At 40.2% G+C, this 24679-nt stretch overlaps 1 protein-coding gene across 1 annotated transcript in view; it reads left to right on the top strand.

Moving 5' to 3' along the window:
* LOC122802327 (mitochondrial intermediate peptidase) overlaps positions 1 to 24679 on the top strand; it is a 2150265-nt gene that overhangs the window by 744436 nt on the left and 1381150 nt on the right. The window contains exon 7 of the mRNA XM_044071968.1: positions 17076 to 17258. Within this exon, the coding sequence (XP_043927903.1) occupies positions 17076 to 17258 (183 nt within the window). The remainder of the gene's footprint in view (positions 1 to 17075; positions 17259 to 24679) is intronic.

Genomic DNA, 24679 nt, shown 5'->3' with positions numbered 1-24679 from the left:
GAGACAAAAGTGCCCCTATCAGTTAGGAAGCTGACATAGTCAACAGCAAGGAAATCAAAGATCTGGTAAGATCCACTGTGGCCAGGGAAACATCCAAAACAGATGCTGGTCCACAGGCAGGAGTAGTTATCGAAAGCAGTGATACCATGGTTCCTTTTGCGTACAGCAGCCCAATTATTTTGGTATTACCTGATTGTCCCACTCTGAAGGCAGTCAGGGGACCTCTGTCCCTTCAGTAGAAATATGTGGCTGGTCATTGCACTTAACAAGTGGATAAGGGCATTAATATCGAGATAATATGATTCTCTTCCACACTCCTCTCCTGTACCACTCACTCTCTCACTCTCTGCTTGTCAGATTTCCTACCCTGACAAATGGGAGTTGGAAGAACAAAGGCCTTGAACATTTTAAACAAGAGAGTCTTTAAGGTAGCAGCAGAAAGGATTAGGTTGTTGTTTTTTTTTTTTTTATTTTAGTTTTATTTTATTTTAACATTTCTTTACCAGGAAAATCCGACTAGGACAGAGTCCATTTTCAGCGGTGGCCTGGATAGAAAGGCTTCAGAGGCATGTCTTTGTAATGTGGGCGGAAACTCACACAAATGCAGGGAGGACATGCAGACTCTGCACAGAAGTCACCCCAGCCAATAATCGAACTGGAGAACCTCTAGATTTTTGCTTTAGTTCCAGAAAGCAAAAGAATCTTAGGCCAGTACTAGATCTGAGTGACCTAAAATGTACTTCCATGCAGTCTTTCTGGGTGGTCACAATGCAGTCCATCCTAAGAAGATTCAGTGTGCTTTTTGGGCCTCCAGTGTATTTATCATTAATTAGTCAGGGAAGTTTCTACACTAATGGGCAGGAGCCAGTCCATATCATATCCGGTTACTTCCATTTTGTCTTGTTTCAGCCTTCAGGGAGTGTATCAAATGTATTTCCATAGATAGTTGCAGTGAAATAGGACCTGCAAGCCATGAAGGTCCATCCTTGTCAACCTACCTATACTCCTTCCTCTTGTCCCACAACAGACAAGGCCTGGATGATGATTAGTGATATTTCTATGTATACTGCTCTACTTTTGAGTGGTATGTCTTAGATCTGGAAAGAAGCATTATGGGGAAAGGGGGAGGGGGTAGTACCCTAAGAAAGTTTTTGGATGTTAAGTTGACTGAAAGACTTCAGTTTCACTTCTGCTGGAAGAAAAGGATGGACCTTTTCATCCAAATGTATTCTTATTGGAAGTGCATCAGTTTCTTTAATTAATAGATTGCTTGCATTTTTTTTATAGTTTTTTGTAATTTATGAATTTTAGTGTTTGTTTTCTGTATTTGTACTTTGTGTACTTGTAAGCCCCTTAGTAAAAAATGATCAATGAATGATTATTCCCTTAACATGAGAATAAAGTGAAACATCCGTTGCATTTTTGTGGATTTTAACAGTTAACTATGATATTTCATAGAAACAACAATGTGCCTGAAACTGTCTAAGCAACTGTTTCCCCTTCTATAAAACGGAAGCATTATCACCAAGATTCACAGCAGACCCTTTTCAAGTGATTTCTGCAATAACAAATACAGGGCTTTGAATGGGATGGTTAAGGTCTGTCCTACTAGATTATCTGCTGCTGTAGCAGGCTTTTTGAGAAAATTTTTTTTCTCATAATTTTTCTGAGATTGTTTTGTGGATGTCCACTCACAAATTCTGTAGGCCTTACAAACTTTATATACTGTGTAAAGGCAGAGCATGATTTGCTTCCACTGTCTTTCTTTAAATATTGTCCATCATCTTTCCACTGCTCATAGCCAAGGGTACAGAGTTTGGTACTGTCACATACATTTTGGTATTTCTTACAGCAATGAATTTAAAACCAGTGTAGCACAGCTGAATTAGTATGCCCACTTTAAAAAAACAGATGTTGAAATATAAGATAAGTGGCCACCCTCCGTGTACCACTCCTGCATATTTTATTGGTCTTGTAGTACCCTAGGAAAGTTTTAGATGTCAAGATAACTGCAGTTATCTTTTTGCATTGTTATAATCTTTGTTGCTATTTTATGTATATTCTTTCGCTCACTGAATTTCTTAACAAGACTGTTTTTGATCATACTAAATTTTTCTATGTGGAGCTTTAGCTTTCTTTGATGTCCTTATGGAGATGATGTTACTTCTTTTTATTTCTTAAACTCCAAATAAGAACAGAATGAAGGTATGCAGTTTTGTCCCTCTATAGTCAGGTTTCCTGTAATAGCCACAGTTGGAGCCTGCAGATTCCAAAAAGCTGGTGTTGGATTCATTAGGCTGATGCCTATACTATATCCCCTGTCAGATGCTAAAAAGTTCCAGTATCAAGTATGGTTAATGTACAAAAAACGTCATGTCCACCAGGATAGGTGTTACACCTATCTCCTGTGATTCCAGTTCAGGGTGGCACGTCTCTGGCTATGATAACAGTCAACAGTATCATTGTCATGGAGGTTATGTTATGTTAGCTGCTGGTGCATCTGACCTCTGTTCAGTTAATACTGATGCAATTCCTGGCACCATAATGTGATTAGGGCTGCTGTATATTGGGAAATCCTGGCATTCAGAACAGATACCTCAGCTCTTCATGCTAATTTTATATGTTTTTGAATCACTTTGCCATATTTAATGTCATCATTTGCATATGTGATGCTTCTCATTAGCATGTTGATACTCATTTGCATGCCATTATCTCATCATTCGCATACAATGCTTATGGTGCATTTCTCCAGTGGCAAAATTGCACACACAGATGCGTGCATACACACACACATATATATATATATATATATATATATATATATGTATATATATATATAGAGAGAGAATGATAGATGGATGTGTGCGTGTGTGTATGTATGTATACATGTTTTGAAAAAAGAGAGGATCCAAGAATGAGACAGTTGAAAGGTGGGATAGCACATTGATGAGTTATATTACGGTGAGGAACGCAGTCAGCACAGGTAGTGAGAAAGATTTGAATGGTGGTGCATGTATTGAGATAAATTACATGACAAGGTAGTGACATGGGGTAAGTAGTGAATTAATTCACTACCACTCTTGGAACAAAGAAGAGGGTTTTGGTGATCTCCAAGTCAGTAACTGCGGTTCTTAGCAGACATGGCAAAGGAGACAAAAGGAATCATATTACACTTTAATTTCTGGACCTATACTTTGTAAATGATTTGAGAAAGTGGCCAAGAAAGATGAGATTGATGCGTATTGTGCTCTGTTAGCTGGCAACAACATATAGTATGAAACAGTTGAGCTTGTAGTGAGTATTCTTAGGGATGGCAGAGAGAGAGAGGAAATATTATAGGCTAGGAGGTGGTATTTCCAAAAGGGGTCCTTCTGTAGCAGCCTGCACCCCAGTGATTGAGGGGATTAGAGATTAGCTGTGACAGTGGGAAAGGAAGATGGGCTTGAAATTGGTGATGGTTGGGGAGTGGGAAAGGAAGATGGGCTTGAAACTGGTGATGGATGGAGAGTGAGAAAGAAATGGCATAGAGACCATTTCCATTCTTATGGCTACAGTATGTAGAGGTGGCTTGAAGGGGTGCATCGGAATGATTGCAACTTTATACTAAGATGAAAGGATACAGATAGGCTGTAGACAGAAGAAAAGAAAGGCTTCAGAATATAGCACAGGTCTAAACAAGTGTGACTTGGAGCATGGCTAGGTAATTTTGCCTTGTAGTATAAGGAATTAAGTGTAGAAAAGAAGATAGTATTAGAGAGCCACTGCATTTGATGCAGGAAGGGATGATGGCTGTTGATAGTGTCACAAAAACATGGGCCCTGACTGGAAAGGATATGATATGGAGGTTCTTGAGTTTGTTCAGGAAAGTTGAAGAGGAGAAAAACAGGTGAGAATAGTGCTCATCAGATAGAAGAACAACTGTGAGATCAGAAAAAAAGGAGGAACACCTTCCTATGAAGGGAGTGAGACAGTTTGCTGGTTAAATCATGAGGTATATATCTAGAAGTTAAGGTAGTAGAAGAGTAAGCTGACTAGTCTAAGGCATATTAAGGGAAGCAAATGAGAGGTTCATGGAGAGAATTAAATTATGGGCAGTAGGAAGGATAAGAAAAGGAGACTGTGAGATCAGGGGTTTAGTAGGATTATGAGGTGTTTGAGATATTGAGTGGTTTGGCCAGCTAATCTGGGACTGCATCAGAAACAGTGGAATTTTTGATGTAGTCCAAACCATGGAGGGACTTGTCAGGGATGTTCAGTGAAAGCCCTGGCAGTCAGGAGTTGGTCTTACCACTATATGGTTTAGGTTGTTACTGAAAACAAGAGCACGGACACAAGATGATTGTGTGGGATTTTACTGAATTGAATTGTGGTGGGGTGGGATGAAGATCTGAAATGAGCTAGAGGTCTGGAGGCAAACTGAGGGGTGAACAAGCTTTTGAAATATCTCAGGGAGGAATACATAGCACCTTATACTAAAATTTAAGGGGTAGCCAAGTAGAGAAGGTCACACTGGCTCCAGAGGCATGTGAGGCTAGCGGTTATGAACATTGGCAAGGGGACAGTAGGTGTAAGGGAGGTGGTGGAGAGGTAGAGGTGGCACAGTACAAGGAGGCCATTAGAAGTGCAGCGAAGTAATTCAGATCACAAAGGCGCAGGTTGAAAAGGAGGTCATATGTAAAGTTAAGAAGGAGAACAAATGCTTTTTATTAGGAACAGAAGATGGAAGGAATGGAGTGATAGCCCTGATGAAGCAGAGCAAGGATAGTAGTGAGATCCTAGAAGGCAGAGAAAAGCAGAAATCACTGAATGAATACATACGCAAGTCTTCACAAAGGAAAGCAAATGGAGGATGCCATGCTAGGAAGGAGGTAGGACAAAGTGTGTGTGTGTGTGTGTGTGTGTGTGTGTGTGTGTGTGTGTGTGTGTGTGTGTGTGTGTGTGTGCGTGTGTGTGTGTGTGTGTGTGTGTGTAGGGGGTAGTAGACAAGTACTAAGATAGAGAGGGAAATGGCTGTCCTAAGGGATTGTAATGCACAGGGACCAGATGACCTGCCTTGTAGGTCCTGAAGAATTTGACAGGAACTCTTCATCGGATCACCAACTAGTGCAGATAAGCATAAGGTCTATATGTCAGCAAATGTGGCACCGATATAAAAAGGTAGGATGAGCAGGAAAATGCAACAAATACAACATATTAGCCTCATAGCTTTGGCAGGGAAATTCATTGAAAGAATCCTGAGTAATTGGTTGGTTGGTTTTTTAGAGGAATTGGCTAACATGGATTCATGGGCTTAACTAGCTGGCAGTTTATCCTCATCCAGTTTTATGACTGAGTTACAGAAGAATGTGGCTAGGTATTAGATATGTGTGATCTATCTGAACTTTACCAAGGGAGTATAGCTGCAGTTGACAAACTGGAATGCTTCATAGGTTCATAGGTTCATAGATTAGTACTAGGCTAACTGCCCTTTTGGACCATTTGAAGCCTAGCCAGTTACTCCATGTGAGAATCAAACTCTGCACCTTGTGTCTTTAAGATAAACACCTTAACCATTATGCTATCCTCCCACCCACCTGCATGACAGAATGGTAAGGCATAGAAGGTTGAGGTATGAGGAATAATGTCAGGAATACATGAGGTGACCACTGGTGTACTACTGCTTTCATGGGTCCTAGTTTCTGTGCTCCTCAGCATGAGTTTCTGTGGTGCCTCTTCACAGATGACACAAAGATAAGTGTAGCAGTGGAGGATTCAGTAGTAGGGTTTAAGGAATCATTTAGAAAGGTTGACTAAGTGGGCAGAATGGATGCAGATGAGGTCCAGCTGTTAAGACAAATGCAAATTAGTGCTCTTGAGCCAGGACAACCCTGTTGTGAAGTATTATTTTGCAGGGAGGTAGAGTGGAAAGGAAATAGAAATGATGACTGTGCAGCAGAAAAGATCTAGTCTAGGGTTCCGAATCACTCATGGGCTTAGGCCAGCAATGGGAGTAGCAGCAGCAAACAGAATTTCATGGTCTACATTTGAGAAGACAGTCTCCAGAAGTGTAAAGATTTAATGTCTTTACTTTTTCTAGCCCTGGTCAGATAAACCTCTATAAGGGATTCTGATGGAATTTCTCCAATTAAAGAGAAATCCATGGAGGCTTTTAGCAAAATATGTGAGAGGTGGAGAAAAGGGTAGAGGAGAAGGGAGGGATGAAGGGGAGGTAGAAAATTTAATACACGTAAAAGATAAACTGCATAAGCTGATTGTTTCTGTCTTTGAACAAATGAAACATAATGAATGACCACAGAGTTTGCTTTTCTTCATTAATTACCTTGTTTCCTTTGCAAAATATACCACATTTACAAAAGAAAAGGATATAGTTAAATGCCTGTAGGCATTTAGAGACAATTTTAACATATTTCTCCTTTATATAAAGTATGTGAAATCCACATGCATGGTACACTTCTTGATTACACTGAAGGTCATCATGACACAAATTAAAGCCCATAAAATATATAAATAAAAACATCTGTAATGGCCCAAATGTGTTTACAGTGTGGCAATGTATTTTTTGATAAATGTAAAAATCTTCATTCTTTCTAAATATCTGTTCCCACCCTCTTATTATTGTCATTAACTTAACTTATTTCACTTTCATTATGCTTGCTTTTCCCCACTTTGTGTCTCTGCCTCTTAAAATATTTACATCAAACCAAACATTATCATATCCTCTTTTAAGCAAAATTATTAAAGTTAACTAAATTTTTTGCTTTATAACTATTTCATTTTCCATGAGGTCTTTCTCTAATGGGTTAGTTATATTTCTGTGTTAGTGCATTTTATTTTGTTTGTTCCACTGTCTTCCTTATTTCTTCTATTTTAGGTTATCATCTTGATGACCTGACTTTAAGTCACTGTTGCAGTATTCCTGACATATGGGATGTCACCGCTGACGTCCGGCCAGGGTACCAAAGCTTTAACTTCCATAGGTTATATGTCTGACACATGACCTAAGTTCATAAGCACTGGGGCATAAAAACAGATGTGAGCTGCCAGCCTGAACACAGGTTGTGCATCTGTTGAACTGTTTTGTTTGTTTGTTGGTACGTTCGCTCTGTTCTTTTAGCAAGATAAGTTCCCCATTAGGGATCCTTTCCTTTTTTATGTTGTGATATTTTGTTAAAGTTGTAGATGTTAGCTAGAGAACCTCCAGCTGGGAGGGCCTCCCTTTGGAGTCACAAACCTGTGACTACTCCTGCAGTGTATCCCTCCCCCTGTCAGTAGCCCCTTTACCCCTCTTTCTCAAAAGCTGAGGTTGTCGCTGTCCCTGGCCATGTGGGAAGCTATTACTGCAGACAAGTGGATCTTCTCCATCATCAGGAAAGGCTATGTCATATCTTGGAAAAACATTCCCCCTGAGAGAGGCATGCCACTACCTCCTCAAAGCTGAAATATCCTTTCTTACTCCCGTTATTGAAGACTTCTTGAATCAGGGTGCCATCAAGCAGGTCCCAAAAGAATTAATGGTAAAAGGATTTTATTCCAGGATTTTTGTAATCCAAAGAAAAGAAGGGCAACAGAGAGGCATCCTAGACCTGTCTGTCCTGAACACTTGCCTGAAGGTAGTATCCTTCAAAATGCTCTCTCTAGACTTTTTTTTTTTTTACCCTTCATTCACCCACAGGTTTTCTTAGTGTCATTAGATCTCAAAGATGCCTACTTACACATTCCCATTCATCCCTGTTGCAGTAGATTCCTCAGGTTCTTCTCTGGCCCCTCACATTTTCAGTTTACTGCTTTGTCTTTTGGTCTTTTCACAAAATCAGGAGTGTTCACAAAGTGCCTCGTGCCTGTAATAATTTTCTGTTGCATTCAAGGAATTCAGATTTTCCTCTGTCTGTATGACCTTCTGATCCAAGGTCTTTCTCCTGTAATTCTTCCTCAGCATCTTCATCTTCACCCTCCATCTTCTGACAGGTCTGGGTTTCACTATAAACTGCAAAAAATCACGCATGATTCTTGCGTAGGACCTGGTGTTTCTGGGGTGTTTGACGGTTCTCAGTCTGTCCAGTTGCTTCCAAAGCCTTTCTTTGGCATCCCATTGCTTCACAGTGGAGATGCTAAGGAATTTGGAATCATAGCAGCCGCCATTCGAATGCTCCCCCTGGCCAGACTCCACATGAGAAAAATCCAATGGTTTCTGAAGTGTGTGTGGTCCCAGCACTGCCACCCTCTTGGATACCCCGATTCCTCTCTCCTTTGTCTCAAGAAGGAGCTTATTTGATAGAAAGGACAGGTCATCCTCAACCCAGGATTACCTTTAACACCTCCTCCTCCTTTTCAACAGATTCACGCGATCACTTCAGATGAGGCATGTAGGGCATGGACATAATTACACTGAGTGCAGGGGAACTGTCAACCCCAGTTTCTGAAAGAAATGAGGGCTCTTCTGCAAGCTCTTCAGATTTGTACCCTCCTTTGGAGAGCAGGATCAGTCCAAGTGTACATGGACAACACCACAGTCATAAGGTGCGTAAACAGACAGGGAGGCACCAGGCGTTAACAGCTGTTCAGGTTACCACAGGAAGCATGGAATTTGGCAACACAAATGAACATCATGCTCATAGCCACATTATATTTATTTTATTTTATTTTGTTTATTTATTTCTCCTTTGTTGACCAGGTTAGTCCCACTAGGCTAGTAGCCTTTTTTCAGGGGAGACCCAAGGGGGTATTTATACTGTTAGGGGAGATTTGGCTAGAGCATCATGGGAATTTCTGTACTGTTTTTGATAGATGCTATTGCATCTTTTACATCCACCTGGGCTACCACCAACTCAAGCAGATATGTCCTCTGTTTAACATCTCATCCAAAGGACTAAGTACTCAGGAGTGCTGCACGCACCTTATGGTGCACTGCAGTGTCAGTGATCAATCTACCTACATCCCTTCTCAGAATTGTGTACAAGCAGATTGCTTAAATTGCTGTATAGAGGACCCCCATGGGTGGACTTTGAACAGAGAGGTTTTTCATTTTTGCAACATTAGAATTCTGTGCGGCACTCCTCAGATTTCTTTGCTTCACCAAGCAACCATCAGCTTGCCCAGTTCTGTACCAAGGATCCTTGTTCCACAGCCTGAAGGACAGATGCTTTCTCCTTCCAGTGGACGTAGAAGATGTCCTTCCATATCACTGTTGCAGTATTCTTTACAATAGGGAATCCCTGCCAAGGGCAACCTGACATCTGGACAGTATAGCAAAGCCTTTGGGTTGTAATGGGTATGCTGTACATAACATGTATGCTCCCCATGCAGGGTGCAGGTCATAAAACGTGATATCTGGACATACCATCCTCAGAACTTCTTTGCCGTCGGTCTGAATGCTCATTCATAACAACCGCTTTCACCCTGTTGTGTTTTTTTTTATTTTTCTCATCTTTGTTTTGCATTGTTTCTAGTTGTTGATTTCATGTCAGGCATCTTTATTAAGTTTTCCCATATGACAAAGGTAATCTTACATTTGTTTAAATGAAAAACGTACAAAATAATACCACTTTAGTTTTAAACAGTTTACATCACAGACACCATTGAAACAACTGTAGCGGCAAACATTATAGCTCACTTATAAACCATCTAGTCATTGTCAGTTAAACATTGTATGGCTCATTGAAATCCTGCCTCTTAAACCTCATTCCTGATCTGCATATATTTTCCCACAATTCCCATTTTTTCTAATGTAGTTTGCTCCCTCCCTTTTCTAAAGATCTCAGTTCCGGTTGTTTGATCTCCTGTTACTATATTCAATACTTGTAGTAAAGTTATTCTAGACATTGACTTCCATTTTCTAGTAATTGCTTTTTTGGCATCCACAGTAATTAAACTCGGCAACGCTATACTATGTCTAGGCAATTCCGATTTTGTAGCATAACTCAAAAAAAAAAAATCATCTCCCTAGTCAGTCCAATCTGCTCACCCAGTATCTCTGATAGAGCACTCTGCAAGGAATCTCTAAACTCGCCAGTTCATTACACACACAAAAAAATATGTTCCCAGCTACCCCTTTCTTGCCTGTCACACCTCCAACATTTGCTATCCACCTCAGGAAAATTTTTTTGCAGTCTACTTGGGGTATAAAAATACCTATGTAAACACTTCCATGCAAAGATCCTAAATCTTCTAGACTCTGTTGCATATTTGAGAGATATACATATATCCCCCCACCCATTGTCTCTCTGTGAATTTCTTATCCAGTCTCTCTTCCCAATCCTTTCTAAGCTCCTCTAATTGATTCTTATAATTATCATGCAATATTTTATATGCTTTACTAATTGTTCTTTTTTAATGGCAGCTTCTCTTCTAGATTCTATTAAAAACTCTACCAGTATGGTCTTTCATTTATGATCCCCCTATTTTTTTCTCTTTGCCTATACTCTGATGTCAGTCCTTAATAGGGAAGCTGCAGTCCAAGTAAATTCTTGGCCTGTTCCCATTCTATTACCTTTCCCTTTCTAGTTATTTGCTCCAAATACCTTGGTTCCTTTGCTAGTTTTCTCCAATAAATTCCAGCCCTCTCTTGCCTATTATCTGTATCTCTGACCACAGCCATCCCTATCAGCAAAATCTTTTTTCTCCATTCTTGTGCTGGTTTGGTTCTTAGAATACATCCTGCTGTTTTATGAATATAATACTCTGTATGATTTTGTTTGTTCTCCTTAAGAGTCTGCATCCAAAATCCCAATCTCTCCTTATTTTTGAGCTTCCTCCCTGTGTCAGTATCATTCCTTTCCACTTTTAATTATAGTTTTCTGCTTGTGCTATGTATTAAGAGCCTTAACTGTGTTACTCTAAAATACCTCCTCAAATTAGGTAATCCTAGTCCACCTTGTTCTATTGGTAGAATCAGCTTATCCCACTTGATTCTTGCTGTCTTGCCTTTCCAGATAAATTCCTTCAACTCTTTTTTAATTGCTATCCACAACTCCTCTGTTTGATAAAATTATTAGTTGGATTCATGTCATCCAGAAAGAGGAAATGCCAGCGTGGGAGACAGATTCCCCATAAAGACCATCACGAGCAGTGTTTGTTCTGTTTAGGCACTTCCCACAGCCATATATCTTGTGAAGTTTGTTAAGCTTTCCTCCCTAAGACATTAAGCAGTCAGCTTTTTTCCCTTGGGATTTACTTAGAGAACCGTCGACTTAAACTGCTGGCTAAAGACACTGTGCAAGGATCTTTCCATCCCGAGGGTTAGCCATCTGTGAAGAAAAAGGCCAAGAAAGGTTAGTCTGATTCTTCAGTTGTACCGCATCCAATGGATCTCTCTCCTGAGGCTGGTGAAAGCCCGGAAGATCATCCAGTTTCTTTCTTGGATTCATTTGCCATGACTGCTTCAGAGGCCAGCATGGATCCAACTGCACACATGTCCATGTAGGCCTTGCGGACGTCTGCTTCGGATGCATAGTATGAACCGTGGTTGGTTATTACCGAAGGGACCAGGGCTGTTCCTCAGATATTAGTGAGGGAAGAGGTTCTGAATACACTTAGAGTGTTGTCAGTGATCAGAGCCTTATAAATGTTTCAAGGCTGACATCCCACTTAAAACGAAGCAGAAGACTAAACATATTTGTCTGCTCCTAAAGATCCTCAAAGTGAATGGCAAAACTTCACTCAAGGTCTGGTTAATGTTCTTATGGCTTTGATGCCTACACAGGGTGTTTCTGTTCTTGTTCTTCCTTGGCCTGTTACACCTCTTAAGATGCGTGGAGAGCAGGATTCCTCTGATGATGATGATGATTCTGATGAAGAGTCACTTATTCCTCTCGGATTCCTTCCCCATTAGACTGTGGTTCTGAGGAAGAAGAGTCTATCAGTCTTAACTCTCTTTTTGAGGAGATTTCATTTGGCAACTATTTCCAGAATGATGGAATTTTTCAAATGGTACTGTGCTTAGGTGTCTGATGTTCAGAAGAGGTACTTTGAGCTTCTGCAGATGGAGCCTCCTAGCTCCTGTTTTGTTCCTCCTGTTAGTGCTGCCCTGTTGGATGCTTTTTCCACTGCTTCTCAGGCTCCCGTTTTCCTGTTCATCCCCTTTTCAACAAGTTTTTACGCTTCTCTGTTGCTTCCTGGCACTTTCAGTTCTCTGCTTTGCCCTTTGGCCTGTCTACTGCCACAAGGGTCTTCACCAAATGCCTTACTCCTGTGATTGCTTTCTGCAAGTTAAGGGGGGATACAGGTCTTTTCTTGCCTGGACGATCTGCTGATTCAGGCCTCCTATCTGGAGATATTACTTCAGCATCTAAACTTTGCCACTTCTCTTCTGCAAAGCCTGGGGTTCACAGTAAATATCCAGAAGTCATTTCTGAGTTGTCCTCAGGATCGTGTTTTTCTGGGATGCAGGCTCCAGACTTTTCCAATGCTGGCATCCATGCCTCCTCCTAAGGCTTTAACACCGATTGCTTTCTTTCAATCCCTTCTTCCTCTGGCTTCATTTACACTCAGGGAGTTTCTCAGGGCTCTGGATTTCATGGCTTCCTCCATTCCTATGCTCCCTCTAGCCAAACTCCACATGAGAAAGCTTCAGTGGTTTGTAATGTCAGTTTAGCTTCAACATTCTCATCCTTTAGAGTTTCTGGTTCTTCTACATACTTGCCTAAAGCTGGAACTTCAGTGGTGGATTCATCAGTTGTCCCTCAACATAGGGCTTCCCTTTCAACCTCCAATCCCCTTTTAGTAACTCTTCACAGATGCTTCGGATGTGGAGTAGGGGGCCTCCTTTGGTCCCTTGAAAGTGCAGAGCCATTGGTCTGTTTGACAAAAGAAAGACCACATCAATGTCAAAGATGTGAGAGCTCTTCTGGCTCTTCAGACTTTTCATCCTCTTTTCCTCCTAGAGCCCTTCAAGATTCTCACTCACAATACCACAGTAATGTGGTGTCTAAACTAGCAAGGGGAGACAAGGTCTTATCTCCTATGCAGATTAGCCCTTCAGGTTTGGGATCTAGCTGTCCAGTATCAGCTGACCCTTCAGGGAGTTTACATTTCTTCAGATCAGAACATAGTGGCAGATTCTTTGAGCAGGTCCATAACACAATCCCAAGAGCGGATTCTTCACAAGTATGTGTTTCTCCACATTGTCCACCACTGGAGTACTCTTAAGTAGATCTGTTTGCCACCCCTCTGAACAGACAACTTCCTCCGTTTTGTACCAGAGTCCCATGCCTCTCTGATCTGGAAGGTGGACACCCTCCCTCCCCTTCTTCTCATTTTGAAAGTCCTGTTCAAGAAAAAAACGGAATGCTCCCAAACTCTTACTGGTGACTCCCTTTTGGCCCAGCCAGCATTGATTCCCTCTTCTTCTGCATCTAGCCAAGGGCAGTCATCACAAGCTACCTCACAGGGTGAACCTACTCACACAAGACAAGGGATCTCACATGCATGCCCACCTGTCCACTCTTCAACTGACATTGTGATTGATGGGGTTTGATCCCCTACAGACACCTTTTTTCTGAGGACGTACTTTAGGTCCTGCAGGAGGCCAGCAAACCCACTACTAGGAAATCTTACTTATCTGAATGGAAGAGTGTCTTTCTCCTAACCTGGATCCATTTACTGTGGATGTTCCTTTGGGTTCTGTCTTATTTGTGTGAATTGCTCTATGCTGGGTTGACATATTCTTCTGTTAAGTCCCACCTATCCACTCTCTCTCCTTGTCTGCCTTTGACTCCCCCTTTAGCCTCTAGATTTGAAACCAAACAGTTTCTTAAGGGCATCCTTCACATTAGACCTCCAAGGAAACTTGCTCCTCCCTTCCTGGGACCTTAATTTTATTTTAGAAAAATTGACTCTGTTCCTTTTGAGCCTGCTACTTAAGCTTCCTTACAGCATTGCTCTTGGAATACTGTTCTTTTGGCCCTTAATTCTGCCAGACATGTGTCTGAGCTGCAAGCCCTTATGGTTGTTCCTCATTTTTTAGTTTTCTACAGTATGTCCCTTCGTACTAATCCTTCTTTTATGCCCAGGTCGTTAATGAGCAGTCTCGTAAACAGTCTGTTCATTTGCCCATTTGTTTTCCCTTCTCCATAGTCTGCTAGTGAGAAGGTTTTGTACACCTTAGATATGCATAAACAACTCAAGTATTGTTTGACCAATACTAAAGCTTTTTGTATCTGAACATCTTTTTGTTTCTTTTCATCCTAGGTCTTTGGGTTTGGCTGTTTCCAAGCAAACCGTTTCTTCTTGGATATCAAAAGCCATTTGTTTTTGCTATTCTTTTCGTGGAAAGAGCTGTCCTTCTGTTGAGGCTCATTCTGCTAGAGCTGTGGCTTGTACTTTTTTCAAGGGTTTGGATACTAATTGTATTCTTCAGGCAGCTACCTGGTCTTTTGTGCATACCTTTATCAAGCACTATAAGTTGGATGTGATTTCTAGGGACAGAGCTGGCTTTGCCAGAGCCATTTTCCATGGCTTCCTAGAGGCCTCTGCTGCCCCTTCCTCCTCCCAGTCTTCTACATGAGCTATTGCATTCTCCCTGTTGTAAAGATTACTGCAGCAGTGATATGGAAGGACATAGTACTGCTGTGTAAAATCTTACCATAGCAGTAGATGTCCTTCTCCTTAGTGTTGCAGTATTCACTCCCTCCCTCCTCCCCCAGTCCTTTTTCCTTCTAGATGTGTTTGTTACATACATGTATCCTTGGACTGTCGTTCCTACTGGGGATTTTCACTTCTGAAAATGGCACATGCAGATGTCTCCATTATGTCCTACACCATGCATGGGGAGCATACATGTGATCTGCAGGCTTTGGTATACTGGTCAAAGGTTGGACTGCCCTTGGCAGGGAATCCCTATTGTAAAGAATACTGCAGCAGTGAAGTGAAGGATATCTGCTGTTGTAAGATTTTATACAGCATTACTTTCCTGTATGCCTTCCCTTCTCTGCCTCTTCTTCTGAAAATTCTTCCCGCGGCACAAAGGCAAAGACCCAAACTCTTTTTACTGGCTCCATTTTGGGCAAGACAACATTGGTTCCCCCTGGTGTTTCACCTGACTTAAGGAAATTATAAGAGAATTTCTCTATTGCCGGAACTCATAACTCAACAAAAAGGATTGCTGTTCCATCCGAATCTTCCAAACCTCAGCCTGACCCTGCAGATGATAGGTTTTTAATCCCTCAAAGACATCTCTTCTCTGAAAAGGTTATACAGGCCATAAAACAGGCTGAGAGACCAACTACTAGAAAATCTTGCACTGAAAATTGGAAATGGTTTTCTTCTGCCACTGCAAACAGCCAGTATCCACTCTTAGCACAGGTCCCATGATACTGCAATATCTCTGCGAACTTCTTTGATCAGGCTTAGTTTACTTGTCCATAATAGCTCGTGTGTTTGGTTTCAATGCCTACCTCCTCCTTAGCCTTCCACTTATGGCCAGCCAGGAGGTCATGCTTTTCTTCGGGGGAATTCTGCATCTTAGCCCCCACCAAGGAAACCCATCTCTCCCCCTTGGGATATTAATTATGTGTTAGAAAATCTTTCTCTTCCTCCTTTTGTACCAGCTTCATTCACTTCTCTAAAATTCTGTACTTGGAAAACCAAACTCCTGTTGACCCTCACTTCTGCCTGGAGGGTGGTGGAGTTGCATGCTATCATGGCCATTCCCCCTTTTTTACTTTTCACAGAGACCGGGTGACTGTCGAAGCTAACTCAACCTTCATGCATAAGGCAGTGAATGAGCTCCTCTCAGTCAAGGCATTCATCTTCCCACCTTTATTCCCAATCCCCAAAACAGGGGAGGGAAGGATCTTACATTCTCCAGACATTCACAGGCAAACACAAATTTTACTTGGACAAAACTAAATCCTTTAGAAAGACTGACTAGCTATTTTTATCTTCTTTATCCTCTAAGCTGGGGCATCCAGTCTCTAAACAAACCTTTGCAGCCTGGATTTCAAAGGCTGCTTTTTTCTGCTACTCATGTCATGATAAAGACCTTGCTTTCCTGAGTAAAGCACGTTCCACAAGGGAGTCACTTCCTAAGGAGTTTCCACAAAATAGTAGACTGCAGGTCCTCTGTACACATCTTTACCAAACACTACAAAATGAATGCTTTCTCAAAGTCCAGGGCAGCCTTTGCTAAGTCAGTCCTGTCTAGACTGCTGGACAACTCTTCTTCTTAATAGTCAACCACCCTTCCTCCTCCAACTCTGGGAATCACTTGTGATTTCAGTCAAGGCATAGTATAGTTGTGTAAGACCTTACCATAACAGTAGATGTCCTACTGATCACTGATGCAGTATTCCATCCCACCCTCCATCTTACTCTTCTCCATCTTACTTCCATCTTCAGTTCTCTCTCCCCCCTTTGCTCTAGCCATTGGTGTCTTACATGGGTAAGTCGAGTTTTCTTACCAGTTTGAGCTACATCCCTCCTAGCTGACCATTCTCCTCTGTCAGTCTCCAGACCGCCAGCATGGAGATAGTCTGGAGATTCATGCTTGTACATCTTTCTTTATACCCCAAAGCATAAGAACTGAGGTCATATGTCAGACGTACGATCTAGGTAAAGCTTTGGAACCCTGGCCAGATTTCACCAGTGACCACCCGTATTGTCAGGAATCCTTCAATGGTGATCAGGAGGACCTCTACTGTTATCGTAAGTTTCTACATATCTGTAGTTTTTCCATTCTCTTGTAAGTCCCTTTTAAACTACTGCCAGTACCAACAGTATTAAGGAATATCTATGTACAATTTTGAGCTGGTCTTTTTTATCATCCTTTTGACAGTCGTATAGTACTGGAAATGCCTCTATAATACTTTGCACTATATTTCAGCTGAACTTTGTGTGCGTGTAAAAAAAAAAATTGTGTGTGTGTATATATATATATATATATATATATATATATATATATATATGTATGTATTTATATATATATATATATATATATATATATATATGTATATATAAAACACATACATCTATATATATATATATATATATATATATATATATATATATATATATATATATGTGTGTGTGTGTTTGTGTGTTTGCCTGCATGCATATATATAATTTTTTTCTTTCTCTTTCAGCGTAAAAAGGCATTAGATCTTAATGTCAAGTTGTTGCAGCTGAACAATCAGTTTCTAGCTGGGTGTCATTTACCCAACAAGATTGAGAGAAGAGTTTTACCAGTTCATGTATGCCATTCTTTTGCACAAGATGGTGACTATATTCTGGTCAGTGGACTAAACGGAGATAATCCAGATGAAGTGGTATGTATAAAGAAGTCTTTTGTCTCCGTTTCTAGCTGAGCCTGTGCTTAATAGGATAAATAAATGTGATAATTATTTTGTGTATCTTTGTCATCATGTGAACCTCACTGTAGTGTGGTCAGCATTGCTTAATGTTCTCCTCACCCTGCATATTCCATGATCCTTCATGTCAAAACCAATCCATTTTCACATAATTTGTGAACCCAATGTCAAATCTATGGATTCTTATTGTAAAGTATTATTTTTCCAGCAGCAGTAATTTGTTGTTGGCATTTTAAAATTATGTTTTGATGCTGACTACGTGGCATAGAGGAGTAAGGCTCTGAGTGCACCCCTTGCTGACTTGTAGCATTCATTGCAGCTAAAGAAACCATTCAGGGAGGGATGGGGAATGAGAGGCTTGGATCAGTTCACTTATTCCAGGACATGTTTGTGACACATTCTTGTTGCATGAACACCAGCTTAAGTGCAGGTGTGGATCAGAATCTGCTCTTTAGTAGGCTGTCACTGAGCACTACTAAGCAGTGCACTGCATTGTAGCTGGGCCACAAGCTAAAAGCACCTGTGCCTTGGTACCATACACCTAGCTCAGCAATGTATGTAACTGTCTGGCCATGAGGCTGGGGAGATAAAGAACAAAATACTAGAACCATCTGATAATGATGATGATAATGGCTGCTCAGCCCCCAGATCTCACCTTGAATGGCCAGTCCCATAGACAAAGTGGAGTGAGGAATTAATGGGTTTGTGTGAGGTACGAGAGGATCTGATGGCTATGGTTAGTGCCAGGAAAAGTTTAGGGCAAAGCTGATATGACTGTCCTTGTTACCCAAAAAATGTAAAAGAATGGACAACTCATCTTTTCCTTTTTGCTTACATTAGAATGCATGTAGAACATCTGTATCCATGAATCACTCTGCCCCACCATCTGACAGTCCAGCTACCGTCACCTGTGTTCTCACACACTTTTCAGAATCTTTTTATGTAGATAGGTGATAACATCTTTATTTATTTTTTTATTTTACAGCTTTTTTTACCAGGATAGTCCATTAGGCTAAGAAGAGCCCGTTTTCAGTGGAGTCCTGGGGAGAAAAGTTCCATGACAACAATATAAAATGAAGACAGTGCATTTACATTTTGTAATACTGATGAAGAACAAAGGTATTACATAGTATAAAAATCTACAGTTTACAGTGGAAATTCAGTTAAAAAAATAAAATATAAACACACACAAATATATATATCAGTTAAAAAAAGAAAAAATAAGGAAAAAAGACAAATATTGGTGCATATTTACAGATTTATTTATTTTACATTTGTTGACCGGGATTGGCCGACTGAGCTGAAGAGCTCTTTTTCAGCAGAGGCCCGGGGAGAAAAGTTGCAACATATTATACAATTTTCATTATAAATTAGCATTAAACAGCAATGTTACATGATTATTACAAGGCATAAGTAGGAATACAATGTTATACAATGTCAAAAATCAGGATTTTAGCAAATTTTTCAAGATGTATAAAAAGAAATATGTCATTAAGATGAATATAGTTTTTGGGGTAAGTGGTTACAAAAACCCAGTTCTGTCATAATGTAGTTGCATGAAGGCAAGACAATTACAGTCAAATGTTTTTCTGAGAGGATTTGATTAATAGTTTTTAAAAGACAGTAGAAAGAGTAGTCAAAGGAAGATTAGAGAGAGCTAGTGAGAAGAGTGAATTAAGGGCAGAAAGTAGATTAAGGTATGGAAGTAGGGGATGTTTAAGGAGGGAGAGTGCAGTGCTAGGGCCAGTGACTTTTAAAGTGCTTTTTGTTGGCTGTCTTAAATTGTTAAGGATGTGTAAGGGTCCTGATAAATAAACAGATTTGTTTACACACTGGAAATGTCACAGAGGTGGCAAAAGAGTTTCACATGTACTAGTAGCAGAGTTGTAGTAGGATAGGAGGATAAGAGGTGTTAAGTGTTGAATGTAAGAAAAGAGGGACAGTAAGAAAAAAAAAAGTGGTGTAGGAGTAAGAGTGAAACGAGTGAAAAGAAAGGTGGTAAGAGTCACTGAAGCTCAGTATGATGAAAGAGAAGAGACAGTGAAGGAGTGAGAGAAACGGAGAATAATGTAGAGGCGAGTCATGTGGGATGAGAGCAGAAACATTCCCAGAGGGTTGTGAGATGGAAATGATGCAAGGTCTTAAAGGTAGAGTGGTAGTTGCGAGTAGTATGAATAAGTAGTGGCAGGGAGTTCCAGGGGCGAGCTAGGGAAAAGGATAGTAGATGTTTGCCTGGTGAGCGAGCAGGCTTGTACACTTAAAGCAAATCCTGGGTATTGGATCTTAGAAGTCTATTGGGTAGATGCATTTTGAGAGTGAGGGCAAGGGTGGGGCAGAGAGAGGGACTGAAGATTAGTTTATAGGCATGAGTATGTTGAATGTAGGTAAGATGGTTGGGTAGTTCTAGCCAGTTTAATTTGTGTAGAGCATTGCAGTGGTGAGAGGAGGATTGATAGCCGGTAGCAAACTTAGAAATTTTGTTATAACAGGAGGCTAGTTTTGTCTTTAGGGAAGTTTGAAGGTTAGTAAGAAGTGGGGCACCATATAAGAGAGAAGGAATGAGGTAGGTCGTAGAGTATACAAATGTAGTAGAGGGAGTGATATAGCGGTTGTGGCGGTAGAGCATGCAGAGTTTCTGGTGAGTTGTCTTTATATTAGTTTGTAGGTGGGTATTGGATTTTAACTGTTCATTAATGACTCCTTAGAAGCTTTGCATGGGATACTACCTTGAGAGAGGTATTGTTTTGGCTAGTAATGGAGAATGACTTCTTGTCTGTAATGGTACTTTTTGAGGGGGTAAATAACATGATTTTAGTTTTTGACGCGTTGAATGATGAGTGGTTATCTAACATCCAGCATTCAGTATAAGAGCATCCTGAGTTAGTTTTAAGAGAGTGGAGGTGAAAGTGGTGGAGCAGATTATCGTGGAGATGTCTGCATATTGAATAAGTTTAGCATTAGGAATGTTGTGGTGGAAGTCATTTATGAAAATGTTGAACAGTAGGGGACCCAATATGGAACCCTGGGGTACACTCGGAGTATTAAGGAAGGAGGTGGCAGCTTTTTTCCATTTGACAGCTTGTTGCCTGTCTGAGAGGTAACTAGAAAACCAGTTACCTCTAGATTAGATTAGAGAGTTTGGACAGGAGAAGGTTATGGGAGGTGGTATCAAAGGCCTTGGATGAGTGCAGAAGGAGGGTAGACACGAGGCAGCCAGAGTCCCGAGCTTTATTGATGGTTTCAAGGAATGGGAGGAGAGTGGTGATAGTACTATGGCTATATCTAAGTCCATGTTGTGTGGGGGAAAGCAGGTGGTTGTCTATGAGGTAGGGTAAAAGTTGTAGGTGGATAGACTTTTCTAGAATTTTTGAGATAGGGGATAAGATGACGATTGGTCGGAAATTGGGAATGTCATTGTTGTTGCCCCCTTTATGAAGGGGAATGACAAAGGCCTTTTTCCAGAGTAGGGGTACATAACTTTCTTGGATTGACCGGTTTATTAGAATGGAGATGGGAAAGGCGATGGCATCAGCAGCTATTTTGAGGATGTAGGAAGGAAGGTCATCAGGGGCATTTGAGCATGGTTTCAGTTTCTGAAGGACTTTTTTATGGTGGAAATAGGGATGGGTTTGATAGTGAAGGAAGGGGGTTGGGAGGTGATAGTTTTTGGGGAGGAAGAGATAGGAGGAGTTGTAAGTGAAGCTTTGTTGGGGAAGGAAGTTGTTAGTTTGGCCATAGACTCAATAAAGAGGGAGTTAAATTGGGTGGCTAAGGACAGGTTGGAGGCATTCGGGTTGGGGCAGGGATGGTCTCTTTTGCCAGGGTTGAGGAGGGTGGTGATACCATTCCAGAGTTTTTTAGGGTTTGTCTTGTGGTTATTTTGAAGTGTGGAGAAGTAGGATTTACAGTCAGATACAGTAAGTTTTTTTTTTTACTTTGGTGTGAAGTAGCTTATATTCATTCAGGGTGATGGGAGTTTTATTTTTTTGGTAGTGTTTCCAGGCTTTGTCATGGATATGCATGATGGTTGTACTTTCTTTGGTTAACCATGGGACTGTTTTACTTTTAATTCTTTTGGTTCTGGAGGGAGCGAAAATATTTAACAGGTCTGTGAATGTAGTATTGAAGTAGGCTACAGCATTATCTAGAGAGTGGGTTTTTAGAGGGCTCCAGTTTGTGTGTGTTAGAGAGCTAGAGAAGATTTCAGGGTTGAAGTTTTTGAGAGAGCGGGTGGAGATGTATGTGTGGGATAGTTGTAAGGAGGGGGGAAGGCGACGAGCGAAAGAGTGAAGATGATCACTACGAGTATCAGGTAGGGGTACCGCTATCAGAGATGTAATGGGAGTGAGAAACGAGACTCCAGTCGAGTAGTACCAGAGGACTAGTGCTTGGAGGGCCTGGTAGCAGAGTTAATTAGTTGTGAGAAGTTGTATAGGTTTATGTTGTGTGAGGAAGTAGGAGATTGAGTATCAGTCCAGTTAATAATGCCACCGAGGATTATGGTCTTGTTGGTAATATTAGAGGAGAACCAGGAAATCATATTTTCAAGAATGGGGATATTGTCTCCTCCTTTATTCTGCAATTCTTCTGCTATTCCTTGGATCAGGTCATTTGCACAAAGCTTAAGTTATCTGTGACACATACTGTTAAGCTTCTTGAAGTGATGTTTTCTTCCCGTGGCCTTCTTTGTTAATAAGTGCCTGTTTTTTATCCTCTATCCCATTGCTCTGCTGTATTATTTTTTTTGCATATATTCATTTTGACATTAATCTGAACCACACGTTTGCTTCTTCTGAATGCAGCTGGTCCTATGCATATGGAGATGTAGCCTCTCGTTTACGCAGAAATCCATATCATTAAGTGTTGCATTCATCAAGCCAGTTTTGGAATTTACAGATATTTTGTTTTCTAGTACTTGACACTGGTAAGACATCCAGGAATGCAACAGCACTTAGCTATTAATATATTTCATCCAGTTGTGCTGTAATAGTCTTGACTGCCACAGGATGGCAAAACCTTTTTTCACAAAATGAAATATTGTTATCATAATTATTGTATCATTACTATTAATTTACTGAGTGTAAGTTTATCATTCAGTGCTAACCATTTAGATAGGCAGTTTGGTAATGTTGTATTTTGTGTAGTATGTAGTAATCTTGCTGTAGCAGAAATGATAGCTTTTTAACTAAAGTACATTAAGTGTACTGTGTTCATGCTTAACTTAAAATCTGTAATTTTGCATAAAAAATCCCAGGGCCTACATGGCTGCACTGTTTTCTTTGTTTTTGCTGTGTGTGCCTTTATCTTCACAGCAAGGGGACTTCAAGATGTCGGGACCATTTCATTTTCTCCAGTAAAACTGCCTTGAAAACATTGTGGGCAGCAAGTAAATAAAGTAAATATTCCTGGACACAAAAGTGTTACAGGTAACAAATAACATGAATATATCTATCTATCTATATATATATATATATATATATATATATATATATATATATATATATATCTATATATATGCAGACACATATATATATTTATATGTATATATATATATATATCTATGCACACATACATAAATATTATATATATATATATATATATATATATATATATATATACACACACACACACACACACACATATATATATATATATATATATATATATATATATATATATACACACACACACACACACACACACACACACACACATATATATATATATATATATATACACACACACACAATATACCTCTCAACCTGGAAACATCAAAAATCTGGACAAGGTCCATGAAAAATAGGTACAAATCTGTATGCTGATTAACATGAAATTTGCATACATAATTACATAACCCCGCCCCTCCAGTGGAATTGTGGGATGCCAACTTTCAAATGCAAACTGAACAGACAAACAAAATATGGCACCAGAGTACCCCTACAGCCATTCCAATGTCCCATTACCTGGCAGTTTCACCCCATTTACCGTAAACACTAATGTGTGCATACTGCTTTAGTTTTACTATGATTATTTGGATTTTTACATTTTACAGCCCAATTCACAAACACCAATAGACACCTCCTAAACAAAACTCTCGCACAACGAAAATAAACTTGGCATTAAAACTTCTCTGCCCTTGAAACCCACATTCATTGAAACAGCATTGAAACCCATACCACATTCAAAGAAATTGCATTTGGCCAGTGTTCGATAAAGATTACCTTTGGGCTGTTTTCAAATCATTGGCCCCTTGCACACAAAACAAGAACATACATGTTTTCTTTGATACACATTCCTGACTTTATTAAATTATATTCCTTGCATAATACAGCACACTTGTTAGAGCACATTTTACATTTATTGTTTGAACATTTTTCCAGTAGGCTGTAGGCAATGAAACAAAATGCATGAACCAATAATGATAAAACTGCCCAATTCAGAACATTTCCATCATAAAAGTCTACTTCCAGTGTGGCCACACCCACACTATAACTAGAATGACAGTAGTGTAAGCCATAGGCATCTTGCACAGCTTTTCACACTTATTTTCAATTTCAGTTTTTTTGGGAGGGGTACAAAAGACCAAAAAGTAGGGACACATTTTAAACATTGCTTGTATAATTTTGGAAAGTTGCTAGAATAAAATGTGTTACAACCATGCATATCACTGGTAAATCTCAAACCCAGGACCCTGTAACATACCACTATGCCAAATCAACAGTTTCCTGAAAGACAGGAAGGCTGAAACTTGAATGGCTATCATTTAGTGAATTCAGTTCTCACTTGTCACCATAGCTCTCAACTTCGTAGCACAAAAAAGCTGGACAAAGCCAATAATGGGGGAATACAGAATTCAGTTCTCACTTGTCACCATAGTCATAAATCTGCAGGATTAGAATAAGAAAGCATTTTACTAAAACTATCTGGACTAGAAAATTCACATCTCCACAATGACAACTGATCTGGACGACCGTGTTTACTGTTAACCTATGCAATTCTTCCTCTTTTTATTCCCACCCCAGCTTTAGTCTTTTAGCTTATTTGTATATTTATTTTTGTACACTCTTGCCAGTTTCTAACTTGCTTCAACTCTAACCACACTGTTTATATCAATATATGCACACACTCACTGATGCACTCTGACTCATCCTGGCCTTACCAGGCAGCTCTCGGTGTCTCTTGTATAATTCAGACAACGGGTATTGACTTGTGATGTTGTTGTTTTCTGCTGTAATGTTGCATTTCATATTTATGAAATGAATATTGTACTGTGCCACTGTATATGTTCCTAATACTATAGTTTGTAAGCAGCTGTTGTTGGTTTTAGCTGAACAGGGTCCAGTTTGGATCAGACGACAAGGAAATAGTAAATAAAGAAA

The sequence above is a fragment of the Protopterus annectens genome, chromosome 5.part0 (genome assembly GCF_019279795.1).
Source record: "Protopterus annectens isolate FY-2018-M chromosome 5.part0, PAN1.0, whole genome shotgun sequence".
NCBI classification, from domain to species: domain Eukaryota; kingdom Metazoa; phylum Chordata; order Ceratodontiformes; family Protopteridae; genus Protopterus; species Protopterus annectens.
The sequence above is the reverse complement of the archived record's forward strand: the minus strand, read 5'-3'. Positions and strand labels throughout refer to the sequence as shown.